General features: G+C 43.9%; 1 protein-coding gene across 1 annotated transcript; it reads left to right on the top strand.

The window, feature by feature from the left end:
* Positions 1 to 912: 912 nt before the first annotated feature.
* On the top strand, positions 913 to 25,714 carry nol4la (nucleolar protein 4-like a). Its single transcript, XM_061057792.1, has 11 exons — positions 913 to 1,990; positions 11,714 to 11,869; positions 15,093 to 15,204; positions 16,574 to 16,683; positions 19,332 to 19,473; positions 20,314 to 20,606; positions 20,743 to 20,928; positions 21,430 to 21,618; positions 21,721 to 21,840; positions 22,012 to 22,201; positions 22,983 to 25,714. Exons 1-11 carry the CDS (start codon positions 1,649 to 1,651, stop codon positions 23,198 to 23,200), a joined length of 2,058 nt encoding a protein of 685 aa, XP_060913775.1. The 5' UTR covers positions 913 to 1,648; the 3' UTR covers positions 23,201 to 25,714.

The raw sequence follows: 25,714 nt of genomic DNA, 5'->3' as shown, positions 1-25,714 counted from the left end.
CCATCAGTCAGGGTGGGGCTTGTTCTTTTTTGTCCAGCGCGCGTCGCTTGGTTGTCTGAGTCAGGATGGAGAGATGAGGACGGGGCATCCCACTCACCCTCTGCACGGCCGGAGACACTGCTGCGCTGCTGTCATGGCAACAGCAGCAGTCACCACTGCCAGCATGGGCCTATAATGCACAGGCCAGGAAGAGTCACACACACACATGCACACAATGAGAGCACGACATCTCACAAGCAGAAAACTAAAAATACAGATCCTTGTCTGCACGTGTGCATTTTTTCATTTTCTTAACTGATGAAAGTTGGGATAAGATTAACAAAGGAAACAAATATGAACCATTCAGGTTTATTTTTTATTTTTTTATCCTGTTTCTCTTTTTTTTCCCTTAAGCCTACTGGGACAGTTGTATAGTTGTAGCCTTTAAAGATCTCCTTAATCTTCAACCCAGAAACGAGTTTCATCATAATATTGCTCTTAAAGCATGTTAACTTTTCTTCAACTATTTTTAATATAAATTTTACATAAACTTTGCAGTTACACAATCATTTTAAAGGTAGTTACCCTTTAAAGAAAATTAATCTGAGCTACAGGATTAGATAACAGCAGGACGACATGGTAGAAATGTCTCTGAGGATATTTTATTTTGAAGATATCTTTTATTTGTCTCATGGGACTAACTAGGTTATACATTACCAACATAAGGTTAATCAATGGGACACATCATCATTTTAAAAAGGAAAAAACAGAGAAGGGTAAAAACAAAGTGTTGCGCGGTAAAGGGGGAAACTGTCCGTGTTTTTCGAGCATTTTCTTCAGACAGCATCAAACAAAAATTTCTGCCCCCACCCTCTCTCACCCTCCACGTCTCCAAATCGGACATTTTCTCTCTACGGCTGCTACTTGCAAAGCGCACGCTCTGCTGTAAATTAAGACTGTAATGATGCAGATGTGCTTTGTGTGTTTTTATGGGATACGCACAGACAGAGTGAGTGCAGTGCGGATCACATTCAAACAGGTGTGAGGAGCAGAAACAATCCCAGGTGGCGCATGTTGATCGGATATGTGGCTGTACTGGAGCTCATTGTGAGCCTTTTTTTTAAAGGGTTGAGCAACCTGCATCTGAAAATAGTGTATACTGTTGGAAAGTAGGTCGGTAGGAACTGAGAGCGACGTTTGTTTCCACGCTTTTGTCTGTTCTTTGTTGTTTAGCGAGGACTGTGTTTTTTTTTCTTCTTCCTCTACCCTTTTACGCACAGGTGGGAGATACCCGCTCGGCGTACTGTAGGACAGCCCCCCTCTCTGCTCCTCAGCTGATGATGTGAGGAAGTGACATTTTTCAGCGCTGCGGTTCGGGACAGCACTGCTCCTCTGCAAACAGGTGTGCTGCCGTCCGGGTCACTTCGGCTGAGGGAAAGCATCACGGAGAGGCAGCGTCCCAGAACCAGAACCAGAAAATATCCAGGACGCGGGACAGCGGGGACCAGCGGAGGCGAATCAGCCCGTTCAAGTATTTTCTTTATTAGCCTGGGCTATTTAAACAGAGAGAGAGAGGCAGAGAGAGAGAGGCAGAGAGAGAGAGAAGGAGAGAGAGAGCGAGAGAAAGAGAGCAAGAGTGGGGGAGAGCAAGAGTGGGGGAGAGGGAGCGATGGCAACGAAAAAGGCGTGCGTGGATGCGACCAAAAGGAGCCGGAGCCCGGTCGTGTTGGAGGCGGAGATGTTCAGTGAATTTCAGGACTGGTGTCTCCGGACTTATGGAGACTCCGGTAAAACAAAGACCGTCACCCGGAGAAAATACAACAAAATCATGCAGACACTGTTGCAGAACGACGAGACGGACGGCGTGTATATCGACAACAGCCACATTAACGCCAAATTCAAATTCTGGGTGAAGTCCAAAGGATTTCAGGTCGGGACCAACGTGTTAGGAGAGCACAACAAGAAAGGAGCTCCAGGGAAACCCGTGCTATATGTCCCGGTCAAGTCAACGGTAAAGTGTCTGCGTGCATATGTATGTGTGTGTGTGTGTGTGTGTGTGTGTGTGTGTGTGTGTGTGTGTGTGTATATGTGTGTGTGTGAGAGAGACAGAACGTGCGTGAAGTTCACGCGCATGAGATGTCCCGTTACCGCCTATAAGTTGTCTCATTATCTCAGCTCGCACACGCATCAGTCACGTGAATTACAACAATAACTTATGAATGTTTTGTGGTCCCGGCTCGCCCTCGACTCTCCTCTTAAAGCTTCACTTTGTCCACATCCCAACCCCGAGCAGCCCTACTCTCATCCCTTGCTGCCATAGCAACGCCGGTGCCTCCTGGCAATCGCGATTGTAAAAGGTAGACTATCATGATCAGACATCTCGCCAGTGAGGTTGAAGTCCTGTCAGCGGCACGCGGCCGGCCACAGAACATGAGATAATTGACTATTGACAACATTTAGTTTGAACAGTATACTGTTCAGGTCTCGTGGAGACCGATGTGGTGATGCTGTGTGCGCGCGCACGTGGATGCAATGGCATGTTCGTGGTGGGTCGGGTATGTCAGGCTACTCCCGCGTGCTCTTTGATGGACCTCAGTCTATTAACGCCAACAAAGACGGCGGCAGGTCCTCCTGTCTGTGGTGGGATCAGCAGGATTGATTGTAAGCGAATTTGTCAAAGGGCACGCGCCCTCACTGTCCCATCTGAACCGAGCAAAACGGAGCGTGTCCGTGCGTCGACAAGAATCATTTGTCTTTCCTTGAGCTATAACACATAGGGTCTAAAAACACTCAAATATCCGTGTTTTAATTGAGAATATGATTGTGCGTGAGACAGTCTGAGTCTTAGTGTTCGCACCCCACTTTTCATTGTCCTGGGCGGGATGCGGATCGGCTCGCAGGCACTCGCTGATGGTTGCTCTGGCAACACCTGTGTGGTCCAGGATAGTCTGCCTCTGCCGCATTTCATTGTGCACCTTCAGACATTAAGCCCTGTAAGCTCTTTTAAATCTGTTTTTGCAAGATAAATATTTCAAAACGATTTTCTACATTTGACGAGGGAGGAAGCAGCTGTGCGTAATTGGTGACCACGTGAGGGGCTGTGGCGGAAACAAAAGGGTTTGCACGGGACTGATAGCGACATACGCCCACAGTTAGAGCTCAGACTTCACTTCTGCATGTATCTGGGGTGGGGGGGGGGGGGGGGCGGGGGGTGATGGAAGTGAGGTGACCGCACGAGCCGCTGAACGTCACTCAGCTGCAGGTGCATTGAGGGTTAAACCACACACTCTGCTTTTTTTTTTTTAACGGTTTGTGAAGATAAACATGAACATGGTGAACTGTCAGCAGTGCAACCAGTAGCTCTCTCTGTGCACGGCTGTCCACAGTGTACAGAGCCTGCTGTGACAGTGGGGAGAAAACCACCATTTTAAAGAAGTGCCTTCAGGGAATAACCCCCCACCCCCACCCCCACCCGGCTCACCGCCTTGCTGGGATAAGAGTCTCTCTGGACCCTTAAAGAGTGGAGACCCTTTTTTTGTTGATAACTAACTGGAGGAGTTTTTGGCACCGATTGCAGATGAAATCCTTTGATTTAGGTTGAATAGCGCTGATCCCTCCACAGGTGCTGTACCTGTGTGAATACTCAATTTAGATTCAGGCCCTGAGCCTTTACAAAACTCCTCTAATCTCTACTCAATATTAGGTTTCCCTCTGGGCAAGAGGGCAGGTGTGATGTGTGTCTGCAGGTGCAGATGCTGCCTGAACGCTTTGTTGATTAGCTTTTTTCTGCATTTGTTGTCATTGATTTCTGAATTTAACGTCTTATGTGTCCTTTTGTCTCCAGTTAGTTTTATTTATCTCCAAGAAATAAACTAAAATTATTCTCCGAGGTCTGATTGAACCATCAGAGAGGCTGAAAAAGTCTAATTTGTTTATCGCAGAGGAGTGCGCACACACTTTGTAGCTTGCATAAAGTGGGGGGGGGGGAAACCTCCCCTTGACTCAGCTCCACTTGGGAAATTTAAACAACAAACAAATAATCAGGGAACACAAGCAGCTTCTAATGATGAGTCAGAGGAAACAAATCAAACTATATGCATGTGACTATTAGAAAGCAAGATTCACTATCACAGGTTTTATAAATAGGCCGTCCTGGGCCAGTGGAGAAGTGACACACACACACACGGGCAGACATACACATATAATGGTCAGTGGCTCCTCGAGCGGCTGCAGGGTGGGGGGGCGTGTCTCTGAAGCATTGGATCCTCCTGCAGCTGCTCCCAGGGTGTGCCAAGTTTGTGTACGGGGGCAGGCAGGGGGCTAAATGCCGGGCGGCTGGGTGGGGGAGGAGTGGATGGAGGATGATGTGCAGACAGAGAAGGTCTCTTCTGTGTGTCAGTAAAGCACACAAGGCGGCTTCAGTGTGTGACGGGACAGACAGGCAGGGCACAGACACACTGACTCAGTGTCGATCTTTTCAAGCAGTACAGAGATTTGTTTTCCGTTTATGTTTTTCTGTCCTCCCGCTCGTGTTGTCTCGCCCTCTTTCTGCTGCTCAGAGAATCCAGCATCCCTCAGTGTTGGAGATGCTGCCTCGTTTAGCCTTCATTATGTCCTGATTAGAGGACACCACAGAGGAGGAGGAAAGCAGCACCACAAACAGACTCAGAATCGAACACAAGCCTTCCCTTTGACGAGTGCATCCCAGTTTTTTTTAAAGAGACGCTTAAACGCCCAGTGTGTTTCCCCTTGGCTGACATGAGCATTGTACTGAAAAAACTGAAGTACTGTGGGCTGTTGCTTTTTGTTACCATGCCAACTGAAATCTGTAAATATCTCTGTTCCTTTCTCCCAACAGAGTTTGGTGGACTTGATGCTCTCACATACACATTTATGTATAGATATATATACATGTAACAGTTCATTTCATATGATGCCTAAAAAGTGAGAGGTGCAGGTGCTGCTGCATCCACATCAGCTTGTGTAAAGGTTTATATTTCAACTCCACTGATTAGTAAAAAAAACCCTAATATTTACATACCATTAGACCAAAATCCAATACGTATCTTACAGCTGAAATTTAAGGTTCCAAAGTCAACCAGCAAGAACTTAATTTCTCGAAGTTGATCTTAGCATTTGAATGCAACATCTGTAGGAGACAGAAAATATTCATGGGAAGTTTTCAGGTTTTTGTTTGTTGTCTGTAGTTTTGACCAATCACATTTGGAAAAGGAAAACAGTGTGTATAACCCTATTCACACATGCACAAAACTTCCTCAATTTTCCTGAACTTCAAAGGGTGAGCTGCATGTGTGAACACAAACTCAATTCCCCTCTGACTTTATCAGGATCTTTTAATGCCGGCACGTTAAAACTTCTGCCTCAGTAAACGCAGCAGGTAATATTCAGGAAAATGAACAGCAGGCAAGTGGGAGGGGGGGGGGGGGGTGACGACGACGACGTTTATACTGTTTTATATTTTCTGCCCTCCAGTATGTATTAACCGCTCATTCCTTCATACTGTCAATACGTCCAATAACAGATAGCATTGATATATACATGTAAAGGCACTAACTGTCACCATAGCTCGGACTCTAATTTTTTATCAGCCATTTCTAGAACTTTTCAGGAATGCATGTGTAAAATCAATCAAAAAAATCATAGAAATAGTACGGATAGATGGATGATAATACATGGGGGAATAGAAGAAAGTATTACTGTTAAAAAAAAAGGAAAGGAGGAAATCCTGGAAGCCATGAGCTATCGTCAACTGATGGCTTTGCTTTTTCTTAATCTCCTTAAACAAACATGGAAGTATGAACACACTTAGTAGTCCAGTTGTGGATTGTTGTCTCTCTATTCTTGCAATGCAAATTGCTTGTCAGACTGTGAACAATGACCAGAGAACTAAAAAAGGAAGTCTCATTCGGGATATCGGTTATCTGTTATGTATGCTCTTGACACTCATAAATATTGTCTGAGCACCAGAGGCTTCTGCATATGATGATAGCAGATTTTAGTTCAGAGCTTGACAGAAGTGCAAAGATATTTATTTGAGGATCATAGAGGACTGATGGTACAATAAATAATCAATCTCTTATAGAGCAGAACCAAAGAAATGTAATAAAACATACTCAAAACATTGTAAAGTGAATCATAATAAATGTAGATTATTTTCGATTTATGATCCATCAACTTTTATTGCAGCTCCATTGTCAACTATTTTGTAGATTTCACAATCATTTGAGGCATTTTTTTCCCAGCAAAATGGATCGTTCCAGCATCCTAAATGTGAGCATTTGATTCTTTTCTTCGCCTTGTATGTAGTAGACTGGATTCTTTGACTTTTTGACTGTTCATCATATCAAATTAGAAATTCTGAGATGCAACCACGTTTTTTTCTTGCTGTGTATTCTGATATTTATCAACAGAATGAATAATTGATTAATGACTATAATTGGCAGATAAATTAATGATGAATATAATGGTTAGTTGCAGCCTTAAAGTGACAGGACAGAAACACATGAAACTTGACTGCTAATAGAGGATTCAATCGTGCTTTCATTTTTCTAAACACAGGTTTTACTCAGGACGTCCTCTCCTCTGACAGAAATCACAAAGTACCCTTTATACTCTGCTTTTTGGGAAAATGGGACCTTAATGTTTGTGCGTCACGGTCAGCTGGGAAGAGGAACATCATCATTATTATCTGATTAATTAGTCCACATTTCCCCTGAGAGCTCCTCTTGGGTGGAAGGGCCACAGAGTCAAAAGAATACGGGCCCTATTATTCTGCTACATTTGCATTAATGCTACTAAAGCACAGAGGAGCGCCCCGCTTTTTGTCCTGTTTGGGTTATTATTTTGTTCAACCACCCCCCTCCTGCACTGAGCCAAACATGTGCTCACACTCATGGGTTAAAACTGCAAATACTCACCAGTCCGGACAAGAATTTACCTTTGTGTGTATATGTGTGTGTGTGTGTGTGTGTGTGTGTGTGTGTGTGTGTGTGTGTGTGTGTGTGTGTTTGTGTGTGTTTGGCTGTGATTGACACGTTCATCAAGTGTGTAAAGGTGGAGATCTGTGCGTGTGTGTGTGTGTGTGTGTGTGTTTGGTCCCAGAGCACAAATCTTTGTTAAACGAGAGTCAAACGGAAACTCATAAAGAAATTAGTTTGAGTCAATGTGTGTTCATTTCTTAAAAAAACGGGTGATGAAATCCGCCAAATTGCATGCATGTGGTAGTTTTGTGCATAATTGTGTGTGTGTGTGTGTGTGTGTGTGTGTGTGTGTGTGTGCTCGTTGAAAGAGGGGGTCGCTGATCGCATGCTCTGTGTTTCCTCCCTTCAGCACCCTCTCTGTTGCCATGGAGAGACCGTTCTTTGCTTTCCCATAGGAGGAGAAATTAACACCATTTTTAACTGGCCCGGGGGCCTCCCCCCTGTGTGGGAGATAGTCTGAGTTCTGCTGCTGTGCACACGCACACGCGCACACACGCACTCACACACACGCAGACTCTTTAAGACTATGATAATCTTCCTACCACACCACTACAGTAATTTTTAATACCTTTCCGAGGCCGACGTTTAACGAAGTGGGACAGTATGATAATAGCCTGAAAATGGCAAAATGGACTCTAGGACGTGATGATGTATGTGCGGGTCCTTGTGTGTTTTATGTGTGTGTGTGTGTGTGTGTGTGTGTGTGTGTGTGTCATTTACCCTGTCATTTGAGTCAGTGACTGGAACGTCAACAGTGCTAGGCCGCCGGGCCACTGGGACCGTCTGTGTCTCCGGCTCGGTGGGATATTGGGGATGTCACACACTCTATCAAATAAAGCTCATCATGGGGAGCAGCAGAGAGGCGACACGCACACACACACACACACACACACACACATTAAGGGACATGGGACAGAGAGGAAGAGCTCAGAGCACCTAATGTGGGTTTAATGACAGGGTTTTATAATTGAGGCAGAGAGGAGGATGATCATGAAAAGAGAAGAAATAGGAGGGGATGGATTTTATTTAAAAGAATGGGGACACTGTGGAGGTAATAGTCTTTCTCATCTCAGTTTTTCTTTTGTCGCTGTCTTCCCCTTGGAGCACGCACACACACACTCTTTCACACACACATACACTCAAGACACAGGGATTGCTCCATTTATGTGTCCATTAGCCAGTTGATAGATTTACAGAGGGGAGATGGGGCTTTAAAAGATGACCTGTTGTCACATCTGCAGTGAGATAATCTGAGTCATGAGTACTGTTGACACAGCCACAGTTGCCGCTGCGCACACACATGCACACACATAAAATATCCTGGCACAACTTAAGCTACTTATGTGCAGCCACCTTACAAACAAAAAAAAGCACACCATCTTCTTGTACGTTGCACCTTTGACTTTTACAGTAACGTGCAAAGCTGTATTGAAATTTTGGACGAATATTTCTCCATCAGTGGTGATTTCTTGCAGGATGCATCTTTTTCCATCTTCGCCGGCCTGCCTTTGTGACCCAGCTGCTTCCCCATGAACCCCCTCCTCCTTATGACCTGCCTGTGTGCAGGACTGCTCCTCTCTCCCCTCAGCGACTCTCTGCTACACTGTGTGTCTGTGTGTGTTTCAGTGTGTCTGTGTGTGTTTCAGTGTGTGTGTGTGTGTGTGTGTGTGAGACTGCCAGCGGGGGTGGGGGCAGCCGACTCAACCCCTCCAGTCTCCTAGCAACAGAGCGGTTTGGTGCGGGACAGGGAGAGCACACAGGGGATGGGGGCTGGTTGTACAGTGGCAGGGGAGAGCAAAGTCCTCCAGGATTAAAAAGATAGAGAGAAGGAGGGAAGGAGGACAAGAAGGAGGAGGAAAGGAGAGAGTTTTTCGGTGTTGTTGCCGATTAGGGATGCTGACATGTCTCCTTTTGCTCTTTAAAATGACACGCTGCAGCTGATGAGACCAAATATGTAACGCGCAGTTCAACAGCTGTTCTCCTCCGAGATGCTTCAGCTATACAAGCTCTGCCCGGTAGACATGTAGTGCACTTAAACACACAAGGCACACACAAACACACACACTCGGAGCATGTGGTGTTTTGGGGGTGAATATTTAACTCCCTGTTGAGTTGTGTTTGGAAAGTAGATAAGAGCTTATCTGTGCTGAGGAGCTCAAGAAGGCCTCAGGTGGAAGGTGGGACGTTGGAAGAAATGCTGCCATCCCTCAAAGTTTTCACTTGAGGAGTTGTAGAACACAATAGAGGAGAATAATTAATTGATTTTTATATCAATCAGCTTTTTTTTTGGCTCCTTTATCCCCCATTAGAATAATTTTGAAAGCAAAAATGCAAACTGCTCCTTTGTTTCAGTGTCTTGAAGCTGTAGGTTTGTATTTATGTCTGTTTTTGTTTTGCTATGTCCAAATCTACTCACTAAATGAAACCAATTACAATTTTAGTGTAGTCTACATGTTATTATTTTGATAAACTGTACTGGCCTTGAAATCTCCCACAAAGTGTTGTGTGAAGCAATAGAGATGTTACAATTCCATTTTTCTCCCCAATCCTGAGTCTGATATCTCAACATTTAATGTCAAACTTAAAAAAAAGAAATCTTAAAATGGTTGGAAAAACTCTGAAAGCTGTCATTTTGCTAGCTTTGACATGCATTAAACTCTCTCTGCTAGAACCCAAGCGGCAACCTCTGATGTTTAAAGATTCAAAAGATGAAGCCAATGTGGTAGTGCAAAAATACTGCAGTTCCTGGAGTGTCCACTTGGGGCTGGCTCCAAAAGCAAACAAATCCCATTAGGTCCAATATCAAAATATTAATTTTTACAGCAGAAATAAATATATATACAGACTGGTTCATAAAACAGTTTTTTTTCTCTGAAGCTTATGTCTTTATTTGTTAAATTGTGTTGGGGTTAAATACTTTTTACAGGGTTAGGGTTTTGTTATATTAAGGCTAGAAATATGCACACTAAAAATAACTTGTTGGAGCCAAATATCCTCCGCGAGAATTATTTGTTAACTTAAATTACAAGTTCACAAAAGTTGAGAAAGTTTGCAGTGGAGCTGAAAGTGAGATTACGGAGAACTATTTTTCTCTAAACAAGCAGTTATGAGATTGAATGTGGTGTTTTTCTGACATCGATCCAGAAAAAAATAATCTGTAAGAAAAAATGATAGCTGCAGCCCTACACAGAAGAATTTCAAATATGGAGCTCAGATTACCTCCAGGTCGAACACTGCTGGGTTAAATATATGAGGGTTTCCTTGAGGTGGGAGAATGCACTCCCTGCAGAATATTCTGCGTGTGTTTGGATATTATGTTGGGGTTGAATTCAGTGGAGGATGCAGCAGCGGTGTGACTGCACTGCACACCCCACAGTTGTATGAGATTATCTAAATCCAGCGTGAATTGTCCTGACACCATTGTCCCAACAGCAGCAGAAGCAGCAGCAGCAGCAGCAGAGGTGGTGATGATGTCACTGGGGGTGCGATAGATTACAGCTGTGATGATGAGGTGAAAGATCACTATTATTTCATTTATTATCATTACATTTAGCCCGCTGACAGGAGAGAGTGGATGAATGGAGAGAGAGAGAGGAGAGGGAGAAAGAGAGGGAGAGAGGGCCGGATTAAAACAAACCCGCTCTGTGAGCTGGTTTTAGTTGCCATGGCAACGATCATTACCTCGCACTTGGGAGAGCAGGAGCAAGGAGAGAGAAAAGGAGGAGGAGGAGGGGGGTTAGAGGAAGGCAGGAAGGAAAGAAAGACGGGACGGAGGTACGGGATGAAGACATGCAGGGAAGCAGGAGAGAGGGAGCATGTGGGGGGAAAACAAGAGAAATTCAAATGTCAGATCTCAGGAACAGTGCAGAAATGTCATGAAGAAGAAAAGGAGGGAGGAGGGGTGTGTGATTTCTCAATGCCAGGGGGACAACTTTTTTGATCTTGGGACCCTCCTCTCACTCAAACAAGAGAAAGATCACACCCCAACTCAAACACCATCTCCAGTAAATGTCAGAGCCGGTGTCATATCTGCATGGAAGAGGCAAAAAAAAATTAATTACCTAAATCCTTTTTTTTCCCATTTTAAGTTTGCAGAGACACTTTCAAATATCAGCAGGTGCAGGAAACTGAAAACAAAAACTGATGGTAGTGTTAATGTTTTTATAAAGAAGGAACTACTTGGAGAAAAAAAAAGAGGGATGCAAAAATGGTAGGAAAAGCCCCATGTGGTGTTGTGGATGGAGGCCGTTGTCCCAGCGATCCCACTTGTACGGCGTGTCACATGACCCCTTGCCCAGCACACCTGCCCGGGAGAAATCAGTGGCAGTTTCTATGGCGACAGGGTCAGCAGCATATAGAGGTGGGGGTAGCAGGCAGTGTTGGGCCTGCACTGTGTCTGTGGTGTTATTTTTAAACATTGCAGATGTGAGGTGATGGTTGGAGACCGAGCCGGGCCGAGACTTCTCCACCTGAGACATATATTTAAAGATTGAGTGACGGCTGGAGGCGGGCTGGACAGAAAGCTAATTTCTTTTGGATATAAGTGATGATTTGGAAACCTTGTGCGGTGTGTATGTTTCCATATGACCCATGACTCATGTGCCTAAAAGATCTGTCTCACGTTGTCGCATGTTTGCAGGAATCTCCATCTGCTGAAGATGATACAAACATGTTTTCTCTGTGTAACCGAGGTGGGACATTAAGCTAAGCCCCCTTCTCTCTTTTTGTTTCAGTGTTCAGATGGGAATTCAGCCCAGGACAACTCTTCCCTGAAGCGTGTAGCCGTGGTGGAAGACTTCTTCGACATCATTTATGCCATGCATGTAGAGATGGGTGCAGACCCCGGCAGAGCGCCCAAACATGCAGGACAGAAGAAGACCTATAAAGCGGTGAGCAGATCCAACAATGCAGCTCAACACTGCAACAAACACCGCCAACACAGATCTTTGTCTCTTTATACTTGTCAGTATGGAGTATGTTAACAGTGAAGTCAACATTACCCTCTGGTCTGTGCTGTTTCATCAGAATCTGTACCAAAGACAGGACAAAAACATACTAACAAAGACAAAGGCAGTATTGCCCACACCCAGTTATTTAAAATCTTTTTAAAATATCTGTCTTACTTTTTCAAAGAAAAAAAATCCATGCAAACATAGCTTAGACTTTTATACCATAGACGAGCAAGCAGCTTTGTATTTCTGTTAAATGCTAACATTAGCATGCTTAAATGCTCAAAAAAAGACTTTAAATACTATCAACAGCTTACAACAAAAGTACCAACATGTAGCAACAGGTTCCAGTGTTTACTGTGTTTTTGTGGTGGTTTAGCATGAATTTGCAGATGAGGCTAATAGGAGTATTCTTAGCTTTGCAGGTACTGTTTATAAAGTGAAGCTTCAGACAAATTCAAACTGTGGCCTGACGTCGGTGTTTGAAAAAAAAGTTAACATGACGCCGAACACTTAGAGTAAAAGTGGTGAAAATGGTTAACTCAATAGCTGCTAATCATTGTTAGCATCTTAGCATGCTAGCTTTAGCATTTAGTAAAATGCATTGTTTCACACAGCAACATTTTTCCCCCCATGTGCACGTTTAGGTTTAGTTGTGCTCAAACACACACGTGTAAAACATTTTGAATGTTTTTAACAAACAAAGAGAAATAGAAAAAGAAGACAGATACTATGCATTTCTTTCTTTCAAAATTATTTATATTGCTTTTTCTTGGATGCATGTTCATATTGCAGTTAGATGGCACAACAGTACATTTGAACCAAAACATCCACAGTAGGTAGATACAGAAATGACTGTGAACATTAGTGGTGTGGGAAAAAAAACGTACCAAAACCCCACACGCGAACTGTAAAACAAAAGAAACGAATAAAAAATAAAATAATAGTAAGATAATATGCATTTCTCAGTAGAAATATAACAATTAAAACAAAATACATAGATTTGTTACGGGGACTCTCGCCTCATAAATTTAAGTTTGCAAAACACAGTGTGATGAAATCTTCTCATTTTCCTTTGTGTGAAATTTGTTCCACAACTGGAGTTAAAAAACAAAAATCACAGTTTGATTGTATTTGATGGATCTGGAGTGAGGTACGTTTCCCTTTGAGTGACTCAAACCTCAAAGCATCTCAACTGAAGGCATGTTACACACTCCATGACCATCATGATCAGCTTTTCCTGAGAGACAATGGACTTTAATTTTTATCCCTGACGACATAATGTTTCATTTTTAGCATCATAAGTTACCAAGGGAACAACGAGCCACCTTCACCAGGCAAACAAAGTGTTCTTGTGTTTTTTTTTTTTCATGTCACAAGATGTTTGAAGAACAAAGGCTTGTGTGAGGTGTGGTCTGCTCGTAGTCGGGTGTGGTGTCCTGACTCCACAAGGGTCTTTGTATGCAGCTTCTGTGCCTTGTTTAGTGGGGGGGGGGGGGGGGGGGGGGGGGGGGTTGTTGGCAGGACTTTGGCACCCCTCCTCCCCACAAACCCCCAGGATTGAAAAAAATAAAAATAGATCAAGCTCCTCCTGCCCTGTAGAGAGGTCCTGTCACGTCTCATAGAGTGTACCCTTTTGAGGAGGCAGCATCAGTGGGGCAGGGCATAATATGGAGCTGTCACTGTGGCCTTCTGGGAGGTGCACGTTCCTCTGGGTGGCCTTTCCCTCTCTCGCTGCCTCAAGGGGGCATAAGGGGTAGAGAAGGGAGGGGGGGGGGGGGGGGGGGGGGGTCAGGGGCAAAGGGGATGGGGAGGTTCGGGCACTGGGGATGGTTATGATGATGGTGGTTGGTTGTGGGCCGGTGGGGGTGCTCCCCCCCCCACTGCCTCTCCATGGTCACGTGAAGGTCGCATTTTACAGGGAAACGCCAGAGGGGGTGAGGAGGGGATGGTGGCATCGCAGCGGAGACAAACAGAAGAGGAAGAATGAAAGAGAGGTGGAGACGTGAGTCAGCTTGCACCTGAGCGAGAGACGGGAGAGGAGGGATGAAGACGACAAAAATCACTCTGGTGTTTGGAAATCAAAACAAATAAATAGAGTTGTTTGGTATCAGCCGGTACAGCACAAAAAGGGGTATCAGGTGTCAACGATTATGTGAGTCAATGCCCGGATCCAATACTTGAATCACTAAGCCCGTAAGAAATAAAAATAGACCAGTTGCAGCAGGTAAATTATCACTGATCATAACAACATGGCACTGTAACACATCAGCCCCTTTCACACATGCACTGCAGAAAATGTCTAGAACATTTCAGCACAGCCCTGACTTCTTTAAAGTTGCCCTTTAGTGGGTGAATTTTCTTTTTTCAATTGGGGGGGGGGGGGGGGGGGGGCGGGGGGGGGGAGCAAAAAGGATGCTGCTGAAGTCACAATGTGATATTTACCGTACAACATATCCAAGTTGGAGTCCCACACTTTGATGACAGTTTTTTTTTCTTCATATCAGTGATACACATACATGACATACTGTATGTGTAGCATATTCACGGTATAAACGAAAGTGTGCAAAAGAACGTACTGGGGCGCAAGAAAGAGGACGTAGCAGTTTCATTACATGCATCAAGATAACGTTTCTCCAGATAGTTTGAAGGGTGTGGTGCATGTGCGAAAGGAGCTAATGACTCTCAACAAGCCCAGACACTTTAAAAAAGTTAATTCATAATACATAAGTCAACAGATCTGAGTCCATGCATTCATATACATATCTAAAATAGTTTTGAAAATCAATTAACAGACTGGTAAACCTTAACATTGAATATTGTGTATATATTTCACAAGTAAACAAGGGTTGTTTTTTTTAAAGTACAACACTCAAGTTAAGGTATTAAAAGTTGTATTGGCGAGAAGCAAAGGGAATCTGAACATCTCTAGAAATATTTGCAGGGTTTCATCTGGAATTAGGCCATCTGAAGGCTTAAAAGAGCACCTAGAGGGAGGACTCCTCCTCATGTCACATCGAGATAACACATAACCACTGACCCAAAAACACCTGCACCAAGCAGCCACAGCCTGAGCCAAATCTTCTGCTTTTTTCTTCTTCTTTTTTTTTTTTTTTCCACTGTTGCCATAACCCGGTCTCCTCTGCTCTCTCCCTCGGCACAGATAGCAGAGACCTACGCCTTCCTGCCCAGAGAGGCGGTGACTCGCTTCCTAATGAGCTGCGGAGAGTGTCAGAAGAGGATGCACATCAACCCCAGCACAGCCGAGTTCAAAGGTAAAACCACACACACGCGACCTGTGGATTTCCTCGCTTATTCTGGAGGCATCATTAATTGATGGCGCTATTTTTGAGTTTAACCTTTAAAAGTGTTCAGATCCTTTCATATTCTGGCTTAGGAGAGGGTTAATTATTGTGTTGAAATGCATGCTGAGATGGTTAAAAGCAACCTGGACTGTTGCTTTTTTCTGGAGTAATTGTTGGATTTTCAGGAATAATTTCATCCTAAGATTTATGAAGATGTTTCACAGAGGCGTTGTTGTTGGATTCTTGACGTCAAAAACAGTTTCACGCTCACTATGAGCAAAAGTGTACTTAGGTGTTTGTACTTTGGAGTTTTTGAATCGAACCCTCATAAATAAACCATCCTGTATGTATCCATCACCGGCATGATGTAACAAAGACTCAAGAGGACCACATCTCTGGGATTGTACAGAAATGATCACAGGCGCCCTCTTGTGGTCAGTTTTGATACTGCAGTCAGCTCTTAGCCTCATTGTTTTATTTAAGGTGCTTCATACAGTCAACGCTTCTGCCTGGATTTCAAACTTTGGTAGGATATTTCACCAAATAAAAACTACTTCCAGAACAGTTTTACAAAGGCATTCAGTGACGAGAATCCACTAAAATCTGTTATGTTGGATTTGTATTTACTGATGTACTTTCCAGCTTGAGTTGTACTCTTGAAACAGGAGCTATTGAGGTTTTCAAACTGAGGTTGCTGGACAGGTTAAAGCTGCTGCTCTTCAAACAACTGTTGATTTGATGTGATTAAAATACAAAAGGTATCACTTCTTAGCTTCTTAACCCAGTCATATGAAAACCCACAGGCATGATACAAATATCTTCTGGGTCTTTATGACTCACACTTTTCTTGTATTTTTTTCATAATGACATCTAATAATTCCCCTTGCAAATATCGCACAAATAAATCTAAATTTGCCTGAAAAGTAAGAAAGGAAATTCTCCAAAAACTTGCCTATAAACTCCAGTATGTGTCCATTGATACAGTTCAAACATTAACGGGTACTCAAGATGTGTATTAACATGTATCTGTTAACTTTTTATCACTTATTATTATTTGATAAATTCAAAATAATGTTGTCATTCTCCATTACAAGTAAAATTTGGATTAAGGGATAGGCTACAATGTTCTTCAAGAATCAAAGTTGAAATGTCTCATATTTTAGTATAACCCGTATTATTATAAAATAATTTGTATATGTGGAAGTTTGCTGGTAATACTCAAAGGAAGTATAAGTACCAAATAATCTACTTTTATTTTACTTGATGTAAATCATCATTATTGAAGCATTTATATCTATTCTGTAATTGTTTTGTTGTTGTTTTTTTCTTCCCTTGTCAGAAAATGACCGGCCCACCTCTCTGGTCCCGGACCTCATTGATTACAACATGCCTCTGACTGCCACCTACTTGAAGCAGATGAAACTGCAGTGCATGACGGCCACTGAGAGGGTGAGTGTCTCTTTACTTGCTCGTGCACCGCGAGTGTTTGTGAATCAAAGCCGGAGGATAAATACAAACGGTCCTAATGGACTAATGAGAAAATCAGCTGTTGAGATCTCTTTTTATTTAACTACAATTATAAACCTTGTGGCTGAACACAAATCCTCTGGTTATTTCATTTTCTTCTTTCTTTGAGGCTTTAGGAAAAACCTCAGGGCAGGCAGAATAAGACGTCCCTCCTTTAACTTTTAACGATCCCAGTCGTGTTTGGAGGAGGGGCTCTGTGCGAAATGAGGATTAGTAAATCCTCTGTGCACGCTGACGTCACTTATAGACCCCTCCCATGTGTGGCTGTGACAGAAACACTCAGGAAGCACTGTCACTAAAGTGCAGGGAGCGCTCCTTGATGATGATAATGTCGACCTCACTCGCACATAATTAGGATTATCTGGAACAATGACCCAGAGTCTGATTTACGGGTGAGTACAAATTAACAAATGCTCAGAGTGTTGGTCGCGTCTGTGTGCAGACTGAGAATGAGCAGGAGCCATTATTTAATTATTAACCATCCCAGAGGGTCGTTTAACTGTTGTAGGACGTTTGTAGAGATTTGTTACAGGATATCTACTGCACCGGTTTAGAGAACGGTTAAAAACAGCAGATTAGTTCGGTTTGTTTTAAAAGCAGATCAGAGTTTTAGAATGAGTCTGTTGCAGCAGCTGTTTACATGCTGCTACTCACTCTACTAGCTATCTATCTCTTTGGCTTTAGAGAAAAACTTCATATATTTTGAGTAAAGGATGGGGTGATGAAAACAAGCCTGAGATCCACCCCCCCCCCCCCCCCCCCCCCCCCCCCCCCCCTTGGTCACTTGGATTGCATTTAAAAAAGAACCAACACTTATAAAGCTCATGAAGTCGGCAGATTTAAAAACATCCTCCACAAACTCAGACTGTCTGTACTAGTTGATAATTAATCTAAATGTATTTTGATTTAGTCCCTTTTATGATGAGTTAATTTAACATTTGGTAAATTAATCTTACGTTCCTGAAACGTTGTGGAGCACTGATGATGAGTTGTTTAACTTTCAGTGCTTGTAAAGCCGGAAACTTTTATCTCTGAAGCTTGGCGGAAACGTCAGGATGCTTTGTTTTGATCGCATTATTATTGGTCAGTGTCTACTTCTGGTTTGTGGCCTCTTTGTATAGTGTCTCGTAAGACTGTTTTGGGCTTACAAATCGGTCAAACATAGGACTGCAACTTCTGTTTGTGCTCTTTAAATGACCAGAATCACTAAATGTTACAATGTTTTGTCACATTAATATTTTTTGTTCAGTAGCTCTTTACAAACATACCTCCATTCTTTGGGATGTTAATAATACTTTAGGATGATATGTCATATTGTCTGAACTGATGGGACAGTAAAGTTGATTTAATTTTAACCCTTAAACATTTGAGGACGGACACTAAGTGTTTGAACTGAATGTTTTGTGACCTCTCATAAACCTGGTATCAGTTTTAAAGACATTCTTTTCTTTATCATTATTGATGCTACATTTCCAACTACTTAGAAACTGTATTTAGAGACTCTCCCTCTCCCTCTCCCTCTCCCTCTCCCTCTCCCTCTCTCTCTTCAATGCTCCATCGCTCACTTGGTACCTAATGGAGCTGTCACTGAGCATTTTGGTCCTCCTCGAAACCCCTCTTGCAGAGGGACGGACATATTCCCAGGAGTTTAGGCCTATTTGTGTGCTCGTGTGGGGGGAATGATGAGATGACAAGATGTATTTCTGCTCTGTTTCCACCACACACTCATAGTTTTTGCCCCCCTTCTGCCAGCTGACACACGACGACGTGCGCGCAGGCCAAACGGAGGCGCCTCTTTATGTTAGCGTGATTTCAAATGGCCTGTTGGTCTGAAATGTGTTCACGGCCTTTCAGCGGATGATGTAATGTCTGCAGTTTAAAGCCAAGGCTCTTTGAATAGTTTGTGAGATTATTCTGTTTCTCTGTTGCTAATCCTTACCCCCGTGGTTTACTCATACTGGTGTTACGCTACAACAAGCATCTTTAGGGCCTCCACGTAACACAGCTAAAAATAGCAACGCTTTAAGAAACATATTACTGAGCAGGGAGGCTCCTCCGCTTCTTTTCTTCTTCTTTTTTTTTTCCTGCCGGACTTCAGAAGAGTTGAAGTGTAATATCACTCATTGAGGTGTAAAGATGTAAAGTGTGTTTTGTTTGATGTGTCCGGTCTAAAGAGTCAAAACTATGTCAGTGTTTCTTTGGTGCAAAAATATTGTTAAAGCTAAACGGAGACTTGTGGAAATAGTTCTCCGCTGCAGCGTACAAAGAAAAGACTTTCTTTTGGAGCATGAAGAGGGAATTCCCTGCTAAAATCATTCTAACTTTGGAAAGTGACTGCTTGGTGTTTTTAATTATTTTGTATGGATTTGTCTCCTTGCACTTGCACTGGCAGCAGTTTAAAAAGAGAACAATAACAGCTAACAATGTGGCTTTCCGTGTATAGTAGGGAAAGTCTGAAGCTGGCACATAAACACGGTCTCTTCTTTTCCTTCTCCACGTCCTTATCTCTTCGTTGTAATGTAAACTTTGATGTTGCTTTCTCTTTCTTCTCCCCTGCCGGCTCCCCTCAGGATGACAGTTCGATGAGCAGCGAGGACATGAACAGCGCTGAGCCCACATGGGTCGCAGCTGAGCAGCCCCCAGTGCCTGAGCCCAGCCCACCCAACGGGGAGAGAGTCAGCAACCCGGCAGCCAGCGTGAAAGAAGAGGACGGTAAGACACCACAGCCGTTGTTGTTATCCCGGTTCTCGTGTTGTTTACGTTTCGGTTCTTGAACGTACGCGCTTTGCGGAGGACGGCGGCAGTTCAGCGTTACACAGGAAACAGCTTGCTTCGTTCTTAGTGAACTAATCCAAATAAATCCACTCTTACAGGGGGTGGACACACTGCCGCAGCCCCAATCCACAGTGCACCCCTCTCTCTCTGGGCGCAGGCTTAGTGAAGTAGGACAAAGGCCGATGTTAACCTACACAGATTATGTAGCACTTTAGAAAAATGTCGTATATCTGTCATTGTCAACCGAGAGGGGAAATAACAGTCTTCCAGGTGTGCACAGAAAACGTGCAGGAATAGGAAGAGCCGGCACATGGCCACAAACTTGGTTATAAGATGTTTGTGTAAGCTGTGAGCTTTGTAGTGTGCTGTCCTGTGAGGTGTTAGAAGCTGCCTGAGGACTATGGAGGAAATTAAGCGATAGTGGACATTCTGGCATATTTACACGGAGCCCTGCTGTTGATATGTTGACGAATGATTACTGCCCTCGTTCAATAAGTTCAGTACATATATACATAAGTGGCCCTTCCCCCACTAGTCTCTCCTCATCCTCATCTCTTCCTCTTTGCTGATAAACTCCTCAGATTCCTCCTTCTGCCCTAACTTTCATTTATCCTGACAGTTGACCCGAATACCCAACATGAGACAGGAAGTCCCGCCCCCCCCTGAGCTCCAACATTTAGGAGTAAACAAACTCACATTAATGCTGAATCTCATCTCTGTGTCTGCTTCTTACACCTCTCCTCCTCCTCCTCCTCCTCCTCCTCCTCCTCCTCCCAGATGACGACTCCTCAGAGAGCGGCAGTGCCAACGGGCTGCCGGCCCTGACCTCCCCGGAGGTGCTGGCTGTGGGTGGGAACCCCCCAGATGGTGGGGCCCCTTACGGGGAGGCGACAGAGAACGGGCTCAGCGCTCCCCTGGACTTCAGCACCACCTCGCCCTCGTCCTCCTCAGAGGATCAGCAGCCGGTCAATCTGAGCGACAGACTGCTGCCTGCAGGAAGCTCGCCGACGAACTCGTACCCAGCGGAAGCCAATCGGAAGTACCCCGTCAAAACAGAGTTCGCCAACAAGGTAGGAATAGACTGAAATACCCCAAAAATATTTGTTTCTTATGGAGTTACAATGTTGTCTTGTTCTCAATAATCAGTTAAGAAATGAAGCCTGTACAATGTGTAACGAAGACGTTTTTGTGTTTCTGTTTTTTTAGTCCCCTCCGTACAGCTCAGGAAGTTATGACTCTGTGAAAACCGAGCTGAGCATGAGCGCCGAGGACTTGACCTCTGGTCGGGCACAGATAATCGACGACGACGATGACGATCATGACGACCACGACGACAGTGACAAGATCAATGACGCTGAGGGGATGGACCCCGAGAGACTTAAAGCCTTCAATGTAAGTAACCTGTCTGACTGGTGCCGTATCATTACATTCATATCGAGAGAATCCAGCGCAGGCCAGGACTGGAGGAGTGCTGTTATTATGCAGAGATATTTCACTCAAATCCTCATATCAAAAGCCAACAAAGGCAAGAACTCAATCATCTCCGTTCATCATATGGAAACCACAGTCTGCGTGATTCTGATTTGAATGGAAATGAATAAAACAGTAGAGCTGCAAAAATGCAAACACGAGTGAAGAAGCAAACTGAAAAAAATATTGTCCTGCATGTGAGCAATGACTCGATTTCCAATCTCCTGTTTCTATCTCCTCCCCCTCCCTCTTCATCTCCCCCACTCTTCCTCTAATGCTCCCCCCATCCCCTGCCTCCCCTTCCCTTCCCTCTCTTTTGTTTTCGCCTCTCACACCCCTCTCCCTCTCTCCACGCCGCACCCCCACTCCATTTTTCTGCTCTACATCCCCTCTCTCCCCTCCCCCTCTGCCTGTCTCTGTCAGATGTTTGTGCGTCTGTTCGTGGATGAGAATCTGGACCGCATGGTGCCCATCTCCAAACAGCCCAAGGAGAAGATCCAGGCCATCATCGAGTCCTGTAGCCGCCAGTTCCCCGAGTTCCAGGAGCGCTCCCGCAAGCGCATCCGCACCTACCTCAAATCCTGCCGCCGCATGAAAAAAGGCGGTATTGAGGTACAAAGTGCCCCAATTTAAGATTAAGTCATTGACATAAAAAAAAAAAAGAAATGTTTCAGAATCATAACATGCAAAAACTCTCGCTCCCCCCTCGGCCAGATACGACCCACACCTCCTCACCTCACCTCTGCCATGGCTGAGAACATCCTCGCTGCTGCCTGCGAGAGCGAAACCAGAAACGCTGCCAAGAGGATGCGGCTTGATGTCTACCCAGCGACGGTAAATAGTTTGGCAGAGGATGCTTTGGAATTTGCCCCAGCATGGATTCAGGAATCTGCTTATAGCGCTACGCATCATTAACACCGAACTGCACAACATAAACTAGAATATCCACCCCCCCCCCCCCCCCCCCCCCCTCTCCACAAACTGAAAACATTTCATTTCCTGTAGGATGAGCCCTCGTCTGTTGACAAGACCAACGGGAGGGACCCGGCCCCCGTGACTCCGTCAGCGTTCTCCATCTCCAGCGCAGCTTTTGCCCAAGACCAGCTCTACACCAACGGAGGCCTCAACTACAACCTGCGAGGGTACGGGACAGTCGGCAGCAACCAGCAGAACTCTGGTGCTGCACAAACTAACGGTGAGGAGCTTGACCTAATCTGGTGCCACAAGCGAGACCAAATATGTTTCGTCAAATGTCCCAACGACGATAAGACGGATGTGTTTGTGCAGCTATTCTCGATTTTCAGACGCGGTGTTCTATGACTCTTACTGAGGCTACAATTCCCATTGTCCACTAGCCGGGTTTAAAAACAGACACTTCAAAAAAAAAAAACGAAACGCATCAGTCTCTCCCCTACTCTGAATTTACGCAAAAGAGCATGCTAAAATGCTGAACTTAGAATTCAGATGGTTGACATTACCTTAACTTCTAAAACCCAATATACTGTATTTCCAGCGATATGATGAACGTGTTTGCATGCTCACATCATTTTGTATCTGCATCTCAATGTGGCATTACTTTGTCTGAGAAGAGCCTTAAGAAACCAAAAGGAAATAAGGTTCATTTTTTTGTCATTTGTGTTAGTAGCAGAGAGCACTCCCGTGATTCCCCGCTAGCCTTGACGTCATCTTTTGTTATTGAAATATTGATTGAGAGCCCCCTGGTGGCAGAATCTACATATTCTATCTTTAATGGCTGATCTGCAAAAATAAGCATTCAGGGATCTCTTTTTTTGTTAGATTTTAAAATCCTCTTTGATCCTTATCTAAAAAACTTTCTACCAGTTGACGTGTTTTTGCCCAGAAATAGTTTAATATGTGACATAAAGAAATGTACAGATTAAGCAAATTGTATCGTTATTTTGTGCGCTCCTGATGTTTCCTTTAACGTACATATTTCTCCATGATTGCGTCCGCAGGTCCCACAGATCTGAGTATGAAGTCCGCTGTTCCCAACTCCACCTCCGCCAGCTCCAACAGTCACGGTCAGGGCGGCGGCGGTGGAGGAGCTTCGGCTCAGCTCAGCCCGCCCGAGGTCACAGCGGTGAGGCAGCTCATCGCCGGATACCGGGAGTCAGCCGCCTTCCTGCTCCGCTCTGCAGACGAGCTGGAAAACCTGATCCTGCAGCAGAACTGAGCCCTAAAGCCTGATAATCATCTCTCCGTCACACATTTGGGGGCCGACTTGCATTCAAAGACACAAAAAGAACACGAGTGATACTGCAGTGCACTGTGGGTCCTTTAGGTATGATACCTTTACTTATTCCCACATGTATATGTATTCTGACGGGCAAGAACGTGTCCCAGGCTGTTTCTTTATGCATTCGGTTCACTTTGACCTTAGTGCCCTGTTATCCGTAGCCATTCATTCACCATTCAGTTCATCTTAACACCTCAACCTCCATTCGTCTCAGGAAGTGATGATAAATGTGAAAAAAAAAAAAGTGATCTGCATCGATACGCAGGGGAGTTTCAGAGGTGTTCGCTGTGACTTAAACACCAGATTTGGCTCATTTGTGTAGATCTTTTGGAGAAATTAAGAGTCAAAAAGCAGCAGTCCTTTCTTATCTCCTTGTTCTTACTTTTTTTTTTTAACGATGTAAAATATGCTGTACAGTGGCACAATCTGATTGGCTCCTCTCTCCAAATTAACTCCTGCTTCACGGAAAACCTGGAGCGTTGTTTTCTGACAGCCCATCGATGAATCGCTGCTAAATCCACTGACCTGTTCACCTCAAAAAGATACTGAAGGATGTAGAAAATCTAATCCATGAGCGAGAACAAAAGAAAACCAGGAACAACACTGAACAGTTTTCACCTGTAAATTCTTACAAAGAAATCAACTGATGTGGTCAAAACTTTACCTCGGCTCTGCTCTGTTGGAGTGGTTTCCAGATTGTTTTGGCATGGCGTGATGAAGAGGCACAGACTCATTATCCTACGTGAGTTTATTTTCAGTTTAATTGATATGACTAATTCTATCACAGATAATTAGTTTTGACTCCAAATGAAAAGGAGGCTTTTCAGAAGCATGGGTATGCAAATTGAGGTTGCAGGCATCTGTCAGGGAAACAAAGGAGATTAATGTATTGTTTAGACTCTTGGTTTTTTATAACCAATGCGACTGGAAAAGCAGAGAAAGGTGCAATATCAAAGATAATCAGTAAAGGTGGTCTTACTGAGAAGGCTTTGTCTCACTCGCTCAACAGTTTTGAGGCAAAAATGGGAGGAGTCGTTGACAAGAATCTCCTCGCAAGTTGTTAAAGGAGAACCTGTATCCCATGCAGCATTGTAGCCGATATCAATTGTTGTTTGTTGTGATCCTTATCGATTAACCTCATAACTGGGGCACTTTCATGTATTTGGGATCAGCAGTGGTAAAAAAAAAAAAATGGAAAAATGGGACCTGGCAGAAAAATGAGACTTAATGTTGCACGTCTGATTTTGAAGTCATTTTGTGAAGTTCTGTGAGTGTTTTTGAAGTGAAAACGAGCTCACGTGCATCCATTAGTGACGGTCAAACGGTATCAGCTTAACATACACACGGCTTTACTGGATGCAGTGAGTGTGTGTGGGCTGCTCAGACAGTTTAAAAAAAAACAAGAAAAAAAAACACTCCCATCATCAAGCCGTCTGGCGGTGTGTATCATCCTCTCTGACCTCAGCACCCTCTCTCTCTCATCTCCACTCATCGATATCACGTCTGAAAAACACACTGTTTGAAAAGCAAGAGACAATCTTTGAAAAGATGTTATCGCATCACAGTTTACTCTCCCAGCTTTCTGCTCTGCTGTGCGTGTGTGTGTGTGTAAGTGTGTGTAAGTGTGCGTAAATGTGAGTGTGCGTGTGGTCTAAGGGCACAACAGAGCACTCAAAGCAGATCTAGAGCACAGTCTCACAACAGACACTTTTAACAGTGAGTCACTCGGCACAAAAAACAGTCATGTAAGTGTGTGTATGTGGTGTGTGTGTGTGTGTGTGTTTTATTTTATTTTTTTGAGGTGATGTAAATGTTATTGACAGTGTGTAGATTTCTCTCGTGTGTGTAAAAGTGGAGTGACCCAGTTTGTACGGCATCAATCTGTGAAGATTTTATGAATCCAGTCGGCTGAAACATTCCAAACACGGACGATGACTCTTCGAGGCAGCCTGAGAAGAGGCTCGCACCTTATCAATCCGTCAAGGTTTAGAGAAATATTTCTTTATTTATCACAAATCTATCAAAGTTATCGGTTATTTATCATAAATCAGCGTCATTCACCACCAACAGGCTGCTCTAGAGTTGGATTTCAAACTTAAAAAAACCCCCTAATTTTTACATTTTATTTCCTATATCATATTGAGCTGCATTGCATTTACATTTGAATGATCTATTGCAAGTTTGGAAGCACTTTATAGCTCAGGATTAAGGTAACATAACACAGAGATTGGCGTGTGTCTTTACCTCATTTGGATGATGAGATTCAGTGTAAACATGTAAAGATCTTATAACAGGACAGTTAAAGAAGCAGCCCTCTGTCTGGATGTTATTGATGATTTAAAAAACAAAAAAAACAAGCAGCTCTTGGTTTGGAGCTGAGTTTGAACTCATCAGTTTGTAAAGTGGGCGGTGTTTCATGAAGCGGGGCGTCGAGAGAAAAGCGTGAAGAAC

This window comes from Labrus mixtus, chromosome 15 (assembly GCF_963584025.1).
Source record: "Labrus mixtus chromosome 15, fLabMix1.1, whole genome shotgun sequence".
Lineage (NCBI taxonomy): Eukaryota > Metazoa > Chordata > Actinopteri > Labriformes > Labridae > Labrus > Labrus mixtus.
The sequence above is the reverse complement of the archived record's forward strand: the minus strand, read 5'-3'. Positions and strand labels throughout refer to the sequence as shown.

What these genes read in the sequence shown, in the direction of transcription:
- nol4la (XM_061057792.1), top strand. Translation starts at nt 1,649, where the DNA reads ATGGCAACGAAAAAGGCGTGCGTGGATGCGACCAAAAGGAGCCGGAGC. An exon ending in CAGCGTGAAAGAAGAGGACG is followed by an intron (nt 19,474 to 20,313) that starts GTAAGACACCAC and finishes TCCTCCTCCCAG; the next exon opens with ATGACGACTCCTCAGAGAGC. An exon ending in AAACAGAGTTCGCCAACAAG is followed by an intron (nt 20,607 to 20,742) that starts GTAGGAATAGAC and finishes CTGTTTTTTTAG; the next exon opens with TCCCCTCCGTACAGCTCAGG.